The 14,258-nt window shown below is 40.6% G+C and overlaps 2 protein-coding genes across 9 annotated transcripts in view; one reads left to right on the plus strand and one right to left on the minus strand.

Annotated features, from left to right (window-relative positions):
• Window positions 1-2,861, plus strand: part of lnx1 (ligand of numb-protein X 1) — a 42,450-nt gene extending 39,589 nt beyond the window's left edge. For all 3 annotated transcript variants that reach the window (XM_004067570.5, XM_078945430.1, XM_004067571.5), the window contains 2 exons: window positions 1,622-1,780; window positions 1,862-2,861. In XM_004067570.5, coding sequence (XP_004067618.1) covers window positions 1,622-1,780; window positions 1,862-1,997 — 295 coding nt within the window. In that variant the 3' untranslated portion in view covers window positions 1,998-2,861. The remainder of the gene's footprint in view (window positions 1-1,621; window positions 1,781-1,861) is intronic.
• Window positions 1,576-14,258, minus strand: part of fip1l1a (FIP1 like 1a (S. cerevisiae)) — a 31,559-nt gene continuing 18,876 nt past the window's right edge. For 5 of the 6 annotated variants that reach the window (XM_078945431.1, XM_020702868.3, XM_078945432.1 and 2 more), the window contains 3 exons: window positions 13,286-13,490; window positions 3,276-3,401; window positions 1,576-3,196 (listed from right to left, as the gene is read on the minus strand). In XM_078945431.1, coding sequence (XP_078801557.1) covers window positions 3,115-3,196; window positions 3,276-3,401; window positions 13,286-13,490 — 413 coding nt within the window. In that variant the 3' untranslated portion in view covers window positions 1,576-3,114. The remainder of the gene's footprint in view (window positions 3,197-3,275; window positions 3,402-13,285; window positions 13,491-14,258) is intronic. The other variant, XM_020702870.3, reaches the window with a different exon arrangement.

Consider the following 14,258-nt stretch of genomic DNA (forward strand, 5'->3'; position numbering starts at 1 on the left):
ATATAATATCTATAGTTTATAGAGGCTTAAAAAACCATTTGTCAGTCACACATTTTGCCACTTAAAAAGCTGAGTTTGTTCATCATAGAAACACCACATAACATAAAAAAAAGAATCCAGAAAATTGCCTTGTTTGATTTTTGAAGAATTTTTATGTATGATGGAGCTGAAAAAAAGGATGTATGTCCTACAAAACAAACAGGAATTCGGATCCTCACAGACTGCTGTTATTTCTGTAGGAAGTTCTACTGTCCTCCACTGATTACCTGAAATAATGTCACCTGTTTGAACTGGTTATCTGTTTAAAAGACACCTGTCTACACTCTTAAACAGTCCGACTGCAACTTTCCACCATGACCAAGACCAGAGAGCTGTCAAAGGACACCAGGGACTAGATTGTAGATCTGGACCAGACTGGAATGAACCAATCTACAATAGTAGGACAAGAGTAATAGCAATTATTAGAAAATGGAAGAAATACAAGATCACTGACATTCTCCCCCCATCTGGAGTTTCATGGAAGATCTGACATGGTGGCACAAATGATCTAGAGAACGATGAGGAAACAGTCCAGAACTACACAGACAAACTGGTCAGTGACCTGAAGAGAACAGGGACCAAAGGTTACTATAGTAACACATGGCACCATCATGGCATTCTGCAGTTCTTGAAAGGTAACCCTGCTTAAACCAGCACATGGAAATAATTTCAAATCCATCGCCCAGGCAACAAGACAGTGGATACGTAAAAAGCATCTCAAGGTTCTGGGACAGTCTGGACCTCAATCCAATAAAGAATAAGTGGAGGGAGTTAAAGGTCTTAGATTTCAAGCAACAGTTCCTGAGAAGATCTGATGGACTAAAATATAATCTTTGAAAATCAAAACAATGTGATTTCCTGGATTTTTTTTTACATTCTTTCTCTGCCAAATGAAGTGTTTCTAGGATGAACATTACAGACAAGAATCAGCTTTTTATGCTTCAAAATTTGTGACTGACAAATACTTTTTTGCCTCCCTGTTTGGGTAGTTTAAAAAAAAGTTTGATATTTGATAAAACTCCCAAAGGAGCAAAGTCCTTAAACAAAACTGAGAACCAAAATGCCTCACATTATCAGTCAAAGAGGAGCCAAAAGATTATTGCAGCCGAAGGGAGCTTGAAAGAGTCAGAGGCTAAATGTCCTTGGCTAAAGCTTCAATGAAAGTGAGGCTTTGCTCAGCGGCAAGCCCACAACAGAATGTAAGACATTTCATTGGTTCAGGTAAAGTCCAAAGTTTAACTTAAGCAGATGCAAAAGAGATGTCCTTTTGTTCCTTTAAGAATATTCCCATGCCAGAACCCCAAGGGAAGGTGTTTTAAAAACTGTGGAGGGGGGGATTTGCTAAAAGTATAATAAATACATACATTTGCCATCCATTGTTCAGATTTGTTTTTCATTTTTGCTCAGTCTGGGGGTAATGAATTACTTGTGAAATTAAATGTTTGGTACGTCAACATTTTATTGACCTTATTTTCAGGACCTGACAAAGAAAAATCTAGATACCAAAAAAACTTAAAAAACAAAAAGAAACAAGTGTTAAGTGTCAAACATTTATTTATGCTCTCCCCCTTCTCCCATGCAGACATCTGTACTACTGCAAAGACATCGTTCTGCGGAGGAACACGTCGGGTAGCCTGGGCTTCAGCATTGTGGGGGGTCAGGAAGAAATGAACTGCAATCAATCCTTTTTTATCCGTTCCATTGTTGAAGGAACACCTGCTTACAACGACGGGCGAATAAGGTATTGAGGTGACCCCCATCCAAAAATGTTTTTGGCATGAGTGAAACGTTTAGGGTTTCACTCTGCCTTGTTTTTCTGCAGATGCGGGGACATCCTACTGGAGGTGAATGGGAAGAGCACCTGGGGCCTGACCCACACAGCCTTGGTTCGCCTCCTGAAGGAGCTTCGGGGCAGGATCACTCTGACCATTGTCTCCTGGCCGGGCAGCCTGCTGTAACGGCACCCCAGCCTCCCTGCACTGCTTCTGTGATAATGACCAAGGGATGTGGAGGCAGAGCTTGCATCGGCAGACTGTCCTTAGACTTCTTGGAGAGAGAAAAAGGACAGAGGAAGGCAGACACTGATTTCTCTTCAGGGATTTGACCAGAATCTGGGAGGGTGATCAAAACAAAACTGAACTGTGAGCAAAAGTTTAAGTTGCCCCTCCAGGAATGCTGAAATGGGAGGATCCAAGCCTGCCACTTTTCTGAATGGGATGTTGCGAGATGTTATTTACTTACAGAACATTGTCATTGTCTGGAATAACATCCAGTGAGTGGGCTGGGAGGAGAAGAGGAGACAACTTGTTGCCAACTCCAATAGATATATTAGGATATGTGTTAAGTTGGACTCACATTTCTTTATGTACTGTAAAAATGCTGGTTGTTGAAAACAGTAACAGTCCAATCACTTGTAATATGTTTTTTTTGGTTTATTGTATGGCCTTCAAACGTAGGCTTTATTCTGTTTGTACTGACAGTGGTTCTCATCTGTTAAACTAAAGACTCGTTGCCAAGTACTAGTCTGTGAGGTTTTTCTGTTTTCTCAGAAGCTATTCTTAATAAAGAAAACAATTGGCAAAGCAGGTCTATGACAACATAAAAGGATCAATGTGTTCTTAACATGTTGAAGTGACATTTAATTAGGTGACATTGTGGAGGCCTTACAAAGTTTCTTACTTTTAAGAAAGAAAAAGCTATAACTGTTCCTGTGCATCACTGGATGGTCTATCTCCTGTGGTTCTGTTTGTCACGCTTCGGCCTGTGTAGTTTATCTGATGGTACATGACCATAAAAGACTAATAAAGCTGTTCCAAAACCTGTTGTGTGGTTTAAACTTTTCACTTGTATCTTCACAAGTACAACACAAGTACAAAAGACATGAAGCAAAGCAACAAAATCTTTCTGCAAAACTCATGAGGTTTTCCTCTAAAATCAACTTTAGTCTTCAAAAATGTTCAAAAGATCAAATAATTGTTTGCATTGTAAAATGACATCAAAGTCATTCTTTCCTGTTAAATCAGGAACATTTCATTGTTCTTCCTGGTCAGCACAGTCTGTTGTGGAGCTGTTTTTTTACGTCTTGTTTTTTCTTCTTTTTGCATCTTTTACCATGGTCCTATCTTCAAATTTCCTGCTGCAGCTTCCCTGAGTGCTGCTGATGAGATAAATAGAAAAAAAGACCAATTGATTAATAGTTCTACTGTGTGTCTTTTAGAGTGTGTGTTTAGATGGACCTGTGTGAAACTCTGTCAGGCTTCCAGCTTCTGTCTTTCCTTCTGTTTTCTCCCATGATGTCTTTGAAGCTGCAGCATCTGTGGCTCTCATCCTTGGAGCTCCTGGCCTTTGTTTGCTCCTTCACTCTGTAGAGGACATTTTTCTTGTGGACTAATGTATGTACGTATATGGTCAATTTTCTAATGCAACAAGTGAAAAGTTTCAATTCACAAAAACAAACCTGCAGCTCTCCAGTGTCAAGCAGTGAGGACTAAGGGGAGTAAAAACTGTAGCCTTATTCAATTCAATTCAATGTTTTTTATAGAGCACAATATCACAACACAGTTGTCTCAATGGGCTTCATACTGGCAATTGTACAAAACATAAAATCACCTATAAAATACACTAGCTGACTAGTGTCACTAGCTAAACTAAACGAAAGAGACTAAACTAAACTGGGCATCCCTTAGACCAGGGGTGTCAATTTCATTTTCACTGAGGGCCACATCAGCATAGTGGCTGTCCTCAAAGGGCCAGATATAACTTATACATGTAACTAAATGTAATGAAAATAAATGTAACTACTCTTTAATATTAGATAACTCATTTATTTATTTATAATAACTTTTTGAAGTGACAATTACAGTTGCATAGAAACATGTGTTTGCTTGTTCCTCTAGCATAAATCATTTTACATTTGATTCTGTCAGGTTAGGTTATGTGGACAGTGTTTAAGTCCTAATGTATAGTTGCCCAATCTGATATTTCAAGTCTGATTCCCCCTAGATATGAATAAATACACACCAATTTTTATTTGAAGAAATGAAAAACTTTTATGCTCTCGCGGGTAGAGAGCTCTGACGTGTCGGATTTTTGATCACCGCTGTGATGAACCACCAGGGGGCGCGGTATTGCGGTCAACCGCAAGCCCCCCCCCCCCCCCCCCCCCAAAAGAACCACAAAATCCCCTGGCGGCCGCATCAGAAATAAATACAATTGTAACATAGTATTCTTTATTAACTTATTAACAAATAACAATAACAGTAACAACTAACTACTACCTATCTAACTAATGAACTAACTATATAGGTGTTGTAGATTGACTGGGACTGTGTGAGCGCGCCGCATCGTGTGTAGGACTAGGAGGAAGGTGCGCAGATGTGTGTTGGGGCGCGTGTTGATTCTTCTGCAGTGGACCGCTCTCTAGCTGCACGCGAGCTTCACCTGTGCTCTCTGGTACAGACATCTTCTCAGAATATTAGATATTGCCCAGTAATAAACAGACTGCAGACACTTTGGAAACTTCTGCTGTAGAATGAGGATGTGTGCCTCTGAAAGCGCGCGCCCGTGTGTGTAAAGGGAGCCGCGTGTCACGTGCAGCAGAGGCAGTGAGAGCGCCACGAGAGAGAGTGACAGGTGCGGTGGGAGAGGAGGAGAGAACAGTCTGAAAGAAAGAAGGAAAGTCTGAACACAGGACTAGCAGAAAAAGTAAATTATCAGCAAAGATGAAGGTGTTTAATGTGTTTATTATAGTTCAAATCACGCACCATATGCAGAACTTTCAACAAAAAAAAGTGCGCTGATGCGGTGATGAGGTCATCGTCACAGCTCTACTTGCGGGCCACATAAAATGACATGGCGGGCCACATTTCGCCCGCGGTCCTTGAGTTTGACACGTGCCTTAGACCCTCCTTCTCTGTGAGGACAGGCGATGTACCAGAACTCTTAGAGAAGAATGAGCTTATCTAACCCTGCAACTACATATTTAAATAGTCCAGCAGATGGGCTTCACCCAGATAGAATTGCGGGATGGCTGGGGGCGAGATGAAGCAGATGCAATGTCCACGGCCAAGGTCAGGAGCACAGAAGACCTAACTGGAATCTGGAATCTCTCCCGCTCCCCCCAATATTAATTTAATATAATTTTATTCTAAACCCACATAAGCCACAGCAGGGGGAACGGGCCGTCCTGGCCCGGTTTATAAAACAATTTTCCCTCTGCGGATAAATATGTATAATGGATGTAATGAAAATTATAATTATTGCCCCAAAGTTCATTACAGTATGTTAAGTAATGGGGGCAATAAGTTAAATATTCTCTGATTTTTACTATATAGTCTGATAATAATCTTGTCCAAAGAGGAATGTTTTCAGTCTAACTTTGAATGTAGAAACTGAGTCGGCCTCTCTTACATGAGCTGGGAGTTTATTCCATAAGACAGGGGCTTGGTGGCTAAACGCTCTACCTCCAACCGTACTTTTACTAATTCTAGGAACCACAAGCAGTCCTGCATTTAGTGAGTGAAGTGTTCTGATTGGATGGTAAGGGACTATGATATTAATATAGGACGGGGCCATTCCATGTAAGGCCTTATAGGTTAACAGGAGGATCTTGAACTTGATTCTGGAATCAACTGGGATCCAGTGAAGTGAAACTAACACAGGAGTGATGTGATCTCTTCTGCTGGTTCCAGCTAACAATCTAGCTGCTGTATTCTGAACAAGCTGGAGACTTCTTAAGGAACTCTTAGGACACGCTGCTAACAAGGAGTTACAGTAATCCAGGCTCGACGTAACAAATGCATGGATGAGTTTTTCAGAATCACTTTTAGAAAGTATATTTCTGATCTTAGCTATGTTGCGCAGATTAAAAATGTAGTTTTACAAGCCTGTGATCAACCAACATTACCTATTAAAGCTGCAAATGCATTTCCTTTTCTTTAACTTGTCTAACAGCTGAGTAAATAGATAAGAGCTGAACGCCTCTTGTGTTGGACATATTTTATTGCTACAACATGGGATAATGAATCCTCTAACACACCAGATGTATTTGACTAAACCACTTTTGTAATTCAGACTAAACTCTACTTATTTTAATTATATTTTTAACCATTTTCTGATGGATCGGAGGAAAAAGAAGAGGAAAGGACTGTTGGGGGGGGGGGGTGATGATTATAGAAGGGGGGGGTGAAATCATGATGCATTACAAATCATTAAGCAACAAGTTGCTGGAAGTTCATAATCATTGCTGTCAGGTTTAGAAGTATAATAAATGTAATGGGGGCGGGGCTTGTCCACATGCACTTGTGTGTTACAAACATACCTGTTGCCTCCAGCAATGTTCACATACAAACATGTCAACATGGAGACGATACAACTACAGCTCACACGCATACTTATGCCTTCAGACCAACAAGTGAAACATTTCATTCAGTCATGCAAACTATTTGTGCAAAGATGAGCTAACACCTGTGCTCAAGTGAATGTTTCTGTTCTTGGAAAGGAGGATGATGGAATGTAGAAAGAAGGAGGGAGAGTGTCCAGTCATCCCCACTCCAAGGCCTCCGCTGAAGCAGCAGCGGCAGCCAGAACCCCCCAACAGCACCACGGTAGCCAATAGAGAAAATAAAAATATCACGGTAATAAGATTTTCATTTTTACCGTGGCTACCTTGCCCATAAGGGACAGAGGCAGGTTGGTCCAGCGGGTTAGATCGTCCTGTATGCTTTTCAGTAACGACGTGTAGTTTAGCTGCACCAGTTCTAATAATTTGGGGGAGACATGAAAACCTAGATATTTGACATTGCCTGATTTGACTAGTAGAGAGAGTATTTGCTCTCAGTGGTAATAAAACTGATTTATTCCAATTAATTGAGTAGTCTGAGATGGAGGAAAAATCATTAACAATTGCTGTTGCTTCATTTAAAGTACGGGAGTTATTTAAAAAAAAGTATTATGTCGTCTGCATGAAGACTGATTTTATGATGGTTGTGTTTGGTTTTATTCCTTTAATGCTCTCATTCTGTCTTATTGCTGCGGCTAGGGGCTCAATAAATATAGCAAAAAGAGAAGGAGAGAGTGGGCAACCTCGTCTGGTTTCTCTTCCCAGAAAAAAACTGTCAGAAGTCTGTTTTTTAGTTCTAACTGATGCATTGGGGTTGTGATATAATATTTTAATCCAGTCAATGAACGATTCCCCAAACCCAAACTTTTGGAGGGCGGCAATGTAGAGTTTCATGTTGGCCGCCTGTGTGCTCCGCACAGGTTTGCCAATTTTTCGCCCGCAAACAGCCTGTATTCACCCTAAGATCCCACTGTGACACTGGTGTAACAACCACTTTGAACACCCCAGTCTCTTCCTTATGAAGCTCCATGTCTGAATTTAACTCAATAATTCCCTAAGTGACATGTACTAAACATCCATGTGATAGTAATCTGATCTGAACAGGAAGTGGCTATCCCAAAATGCAATGCTAGCATGTGTGCAAATTTCGTGGAAGCAGCTAATTTCAAGAAGCTTTTTAAACACATTTAACAGTTTTAATGTTTTGATGACATGTTTAATACGACATTTACCTTCTCTGACCACATTTGTTGAAGTAAATTATATCAAACCAGTGACTGAAAAATTGCTGCGACATATATTTCATATCAGGCATTTAACTTTTAAATAAGAAAAAAAAAAGATGTGACGTATTCGTCAAAATAATAAAATTACTCTTTACTCAATTGATTTAAGTATACCAGTAATATTTACTTGAAATATTTCCTGGTGGTCAATTAAAAGTGTATTGAACATAAAGCAACACAATATATGGTATTTAGTTGCTAATACAAGATACAATTTTGTATATCAGTGAATTTTTTTATATCACCACATTTTACCCCAATCTGATCCCATAAAAACCTTAAATGCCTCATTCTTGTTTATCTACATTTCTTATTTCCATTAAATTTGTAGTTTAGAAAAGAAAAAAAACACAAAACTAAACAGAATCTACTAGAGGCCATCGTGGTAGATGATAGTGAGCTTGAGGAATGTGACGATAGGTCAAATGAAGACCTTGATGACACTCTCTACAATCCCAATAGCCAAGACAGGAAGAGCGACAACTCAAGTGAGTTTGGTGATTCCAACAGTAGTGAATCAAGTGCATCAGAAGGTTCTTGGAGAAGACGCTACGCAGGCATAGAGCAGCTTCACTTCTCAACTCTATTTACCGCATGAAAGCGTAAATATTGAGAAAAGCACTGGAAAAAAAAATCAGTGTCTGAGGAATATGAGGACCTGAGGAAGACGCTGGATTTCATGCTGGAGGAGGTTAAAGTTCTGAAGATTGTTTTACGGACAAATTCTGGACGCGCTCGAAGAGGTGAAGCAGGTCCAGGTTCTGCAGGAGCATTGTTTCAACAGGATGGACATAATTGAAAAACGAATGACCAAGAGCAGATCTACAGATCAAACGACGTGACAATCACGGCATTGAAAATCAAATCCCGGCCATACGCGCACGCAGTACTATGTAAAACTATAATGGGAATTAACTCAATAGGGGTGGGATTGTATGAGGTCGCTTGCCACTCCTTTTCAAGCAATAAATGAAGTGTTTCTTTACTTTAGTTAATGATCACTGTATTTAGTTAAGTATATGTGACTTAAATGTCTTTTTTTGTTTTATTTTCAGTTTTTTTAAGCTATGCATTTTATCATTTCTGTTATGAGTTTGATCAAGTGAATCCTTTATTGCTTTGACTACAATGTTTGAAATAAATCAATAAATCATACATCCATCGTACTACTACCAAACGTAAATTCAGGGCACCAAGGTAGATCTGGCTCAAGTAACAAACAATTTTCTTAGAGGAAGAAACATTATGAAACCCTGCCCTGACGTCCTTAAGTTACTCAAGGAACAAATACATTATAAAGTGGGCAGCAATCTGCACATCACAACAATATTGACACCACTGGAAATAATGATTGGCCTGTACCTGGGCATGGATCTTTGCAAAGGAAAGGTATCCTATGGTGGCTTTCATCATGTCATGTAATCGTTTTCAGAACATGCTGGGAAATCTGTATTTCACTGACGACTGATGAATTAAACAAGCGGGAAGAAGATGAGCATTGGAAGATCCAGTCATGGTTGGATATGCTTCAAAAACAATGCTTAGAATGGGCTGCACGGTGGCGCAGTGGTTAGCACTTTTGCCTAACAAAAAGGCCCTCAGTTCAAGTCCCAGCTGCAGGACCTGAAATCGAAGGACCCATCTGTGTGGAGCTTGTATGTTCTCCGCGGACATGTGTGGGTTTGGGTGTGCATGGGTGTGTGATTTGTGGCTGTGCGACAGACCCTAACCACGAAAGGACAAAACGGGTTTAGAAGATGAATGAATGCTTTGAAGTCACCCTGGAAGAGCACAATTCCATTGATGAGCAAATGGTGTCCTTCAGAGGGTCATACAGCCCAATAACACAGATAAGAGTTTGGAGCCACTGTTCTTCCTCAGGAATCCCGTGTGATTTTTAAATCTATGGAAGTGGAAAAAAAGTTTGGACTTGGGATGGGAGGTGATGATATGGTCAAGCTTTGTGAAACCCTCCCAACAAACCAACACTTCAAAGTATCACACCACCACCTGATGACGACCCTGACGAAGGCGGAAGGTATTCCACCGAAACATGTCGGTACGTTTTATAAAAAACAAACAAACCAGTGTCTGATAAAAAAATAATTTAAGTACGCAGTATAACTTATAGACACAATGAACCTCTTTGAATCATTAGCACACACTACAAAGTATCAACAATCTATTTTCTTCAGCACCACTGGTGCTTAACCTTCTTCAACGAAAGATCTACTTTGTGGGAACTTTGCGTAGCAATCGCTTGGCTGGGTGTCAGCTTAAAGAGGAGAAAGGTCTGGCCAAGAGAGGCAGAGGTTCTGTTGATGCCAGGGTTGAAAAAGAAGGCATAGTCATTGTCAAGTGGTCTGACAACAAATCTGTAACCCCGATCTCATGCAATGAGAGGCTCTGTGTAATTGAGCCTCAAGACAATACTTGACGCTGGAGCAAAGTAGACAAAGCATTTGTGGAAGTTAGGAGGCCACACATTGTAAAGTAATACAACACATAAATGAGAGGAGTAGACCTCCTTGATGCATGCATTGCAAGGTACAAGTACTACATGAGGTCACGGAGATGGTACATCTACCAGTTTTGGAACACCTTAGGTAGGTCTGGGGAGTGCATGATCTATCGCCGTGACTGCAAACAAAAGAGCTTCTAGACAGAGGTTGCCACTAGCCTCATTCTTTGGCAGGCTCAAAGAGAGTAGCACAACTTCATTACATCACCACCACTCGCGGGGGAAAAAACTTGGAGCTGCAGAAGCATGAACAGGTAGAGAGGCGGGGGAGAGGCTTAGATCCTCCAACAAAGACAGAGAAGTCTACTGTAGGTTGTGGAAAGTGAACAAAAGAAACATCACGCTCAAGAATAATTAAAATAAATAATTATATAAATGCAACATTTTGAATCAACACAAGTATCACCAAATAAACTATCGCCATATATCGGCCCCTAGTGTTGCGGCTCCCTGTGCTTTCATTTCTGTGGGAAACTGATCCAACTGGCTCTTTGAGTGGTAAAGGTTACCTGGCCTATGGTATATACCAATAAATTTACTTTCAAGGAAAAATGGGTCCAAGTCTTTATGGGTTAATGGCAGATGTGACTAAACATAAGGAAAGGTAACGGTCCTCACAGAAGTGTTAACTCTATGAGTGAATGATGGTGGATTCAGCAAAGGTGTGTAAGATTTTCTTCTGTTGATTCTCAAAACACAGAAGAAAACTAAGAATTTTAGTTGCAGGTTAAAAATAGTGCGGCCCAAACTCATTAATCACTGAAATGGAACAAAACCTCTCATTTCTGTGCACCAGAGAAAAGCTTCAAGTTCATTTCATGAGTCTTGTTAGTTGACTGGAATATAGGACACACACGGGCAGATCTGCAGCATGCAAAGGCACATAGGTGACAGTTACTAAAACAAATATGAAACATAAAGAGATAAAACTCTGTGTCTCACACACACACACACACACACATGCACAAACACAAGATTTCTGTTATTTCTTGTTTTAAGGGACAGGTGAATCAAAGTAGCAAACAGCAGGCAGACAAAGGTTTGGACGGTTTATTGAGACCAGAAGTCTTAATCAGGTAAAAAAGCTGGACAGGGACGGAGCTGGCTGAGAGGTCAGCAGGTTGACTGCCAGTAGAGCAAACTGGCTTGTTTTTTAAGGAGGTGGAGATGAAAGCTGGAGCTGGAGATCAGGACAAGAAATGAAGACTGCAGACCAGGACTGGAACTGAGTGTAAGCAGCATAGCAGGCAGACAGGCAGGAACAGAGAAAGAACATTGGATGATCTGGCATTGTGTAAGGCGGGATTGCTCATTTCTGATCTTCAAGATCTACCACCCTACCTGTTTTCCAGCTCTCCTGCACTGCTTGGTGCTGATTAGCTGGACCAGGTGTGTTCATTTAATCGAATTGTGTAGACATCTGATTGAGCTAATCGGCAGCTAGCAGGGTTTGGAGATCTAGAAAACAGGCAGGGTAGTAGATCTCAAGGACCAGGAATGAGCAGCCCTAGTGTAAGGGAATGATTTGAGTATTTGTACTGCGGGAGTGTTCATGGGAACATAGACTCCAGGTGAGTAGGAGGTGGGATCAGGGGAGAAAGCAACCCAGCAACTCTCCACCCAACTCCTAAAGCAAGGGAGAGTGGAAGAGAGACAGACAGGCGGGAATACACTGGGATCCAAACATTTCTGTGATTAGCCTGCAGCTTCCCAACTGTCCCAGTGTCCCACTTTCCTCCCTTGACCCACAAGCCTTATGTAGAAAAGTCAGATCACCCATCTCAAGCAAAAGCCTTGATCCTTTAGTCAAGAAACATTTTCACAGGCAACTGTGAGGATGTTTTTTTTTTCTTTTTGAGATGTAGCACTTATGTCTCCTAATGCTGTCTGCCATTTGTCAGGAACAAGATTACATGTTAAGAAAGATCTAAAGTATAAAAGCTCATCGTGTCATTCGTGCAGCGTACATTTGAGAATACATAGCTTTGGTGACAAAAAAGGTTGAAGTTGAAGGCTCCTGCTCTTTCTTTCAACACATATCAAACTGTAAAACTCTCAGACCACCATGCAAACTGTATGGACCTCAGGTCAGCCATGCTTGCAAGAGACAGGGAAATGGGAATAAGATGCAGCTTTCTGAGCAGGTCATCATTAAATAGACGTCTGGCTAATAGTTAACAGCAAAGCTGCAGAGAAGGTGTAAGGCAAAATTTAGCTTATGCTCACATCTGAGCACGACTATTAAGAGTTCAAGTTCAGAGCATGCTGACTGACAGTTTGTAGGGTAGTACTACATGAAATTAGAAGAAGAAACCCCATTGATCCCTTTTTTAAAGAACCACAGGAGAGTTCTAATGACCCAGTCTGTCACTTAAGTTTTGTTTTGTGACCTCACATTTCTGTTTTTTTTTTGCAGGTTGGCTGTGGCTTGTCCTGAAGGTTACCATTCACTCACCTGTAGTTCTCCATGGAGTGGTGAACAGCTGCCTGCACTTAACTTTCATATGTTTAAAAGTATTTTAGTATTCTTGTTTGGGTTCTCCCCGTTGGTGTGTTCTGATCTGTTCAGTTACTTTTGGCACTTACCACACCGCTTTGAGGACAGCAGTGTTTCTACTGCTGGTTTGTGGCTGAGTGGGGCTTTTGATCTGTAATATATCTGGACCATCCTGATGTACTGTAATATCTAGTCAGTGACTTTGAAGACACTCCTTATATCTCTCAGACTTTGGCATTTAGTTCAACCAAGAAAGTTGCATCTCTCCCATGTTACAATTGGTTAAAATGTTCTAGGAACCCCTAATTTGAGCTTTTTTGTTTTTTCTTCTAAAATTCTAAAGGTCTTTTGTAGAAACGGATGTGTGTAAAGATAAAAGATCCTGAGGGAGGAAAGAAATGCATTTTAAATGAATGAATTGCTGATCAATAACCTGGATTTTATTTTTTGCCTCATCCAGAGGGCTACAGCTGCTCAGCACATCTGAGGAAATGTCTACTGAAAGATCTTCCCCTTTATTTTCTGCTTGATTACCTCAACATATGACACATATGTAATCCAGCTTAATACTTACAGATTCTTCATCAAATAAAAAGACTGACCGTGAATATTTATGAGAATGTGTCGTGGAAGACCTCCTGTGGCGTGAGGAGGACGTCTGCTTTTCTCTGTTTCTCTCTCTCATGCTTTCTTTGTCAAGGTCATGTTCTCTGGATCCATCTCTGTCTCTGTGGTGCTTTCTTTGCCTTATGTGGCGGTTCCAGGCCTTGGTAGTTTCAGTCAATCCTGAACTCAGCATGTTATTCCCTGTAAAAATCGATGATACAGCCAACAGAAAGCTCAGACTCAAAGAGAAAAATAAAGAAGTTAAAAAATTACAAAGAGGTGGATTATTAAATCTTCTTTTCTTTTGTGTGTGTTTGTGTTTTACATTTAAGGGAACATAGCCAAGAATTTACAGAGACAAAAACTTGCTTAAAGACCCACTACAATCAAAACAATGTTTTTGGTGTTTTTAACCTGTTCTTGTCGTATTTTTCGGATGATTGAGGACACATGCCGTTGGAAAAGAGCTTATTTGTGACGTCGAAAATATACACAAGTTTCCCATTGACCCACTTGCCCCCTGGCCAACTTTTGCTCAGGTATGCATGTGGTGTAGAGAAATGACGGCGAATCAACATCTATGCGCTTTTGCAGGTTGCATTAGTTTCATTATAGTATTCAACAATTTTGTTGCACCACTTATGCTAGGTTGAGGGCGTTAGGATGTAAGCTAGCAGGAAACATAGAGCTCTCAGTAATGGGCAGGGGAAGGGGAGGCAGGATTTGTTCACGCCAACAGCCTCGCCCACAACTTGAATGTCAAGTTCCTCTGCAGGATCTGTGTCTCAGGAAATGACACAGATTTTAAGATTTTGGTTAATAACAGAATCATGATCAAAAGACCACTGGGAACGCTTTGAAAATAGATCAAAAGATGATTGGAGTGGGAACTTCAAACAGAAAGAATATTTTATAAATTGAAATAATAAAAAGTAAAAGCTCATGTCTAATCCTGGCACTGGAGAAAAA

The sequence above is a fragment of the Oryzias latipes genome, chromosome 4, assembly GCF_053564925.1.
Source record: "Oryzias latipes strain Hd-rR chromosome 4, Olatipes_Hd-rR_3.1".
In the NCBI taxonomy this organism is placed as follows: domain Eukaryota; kingdom Metazoa; phylum Chordata; class Actinopteri; order Beloniformes; family Adrianichthyidae; genus Oryzias; species Oryzias latipes.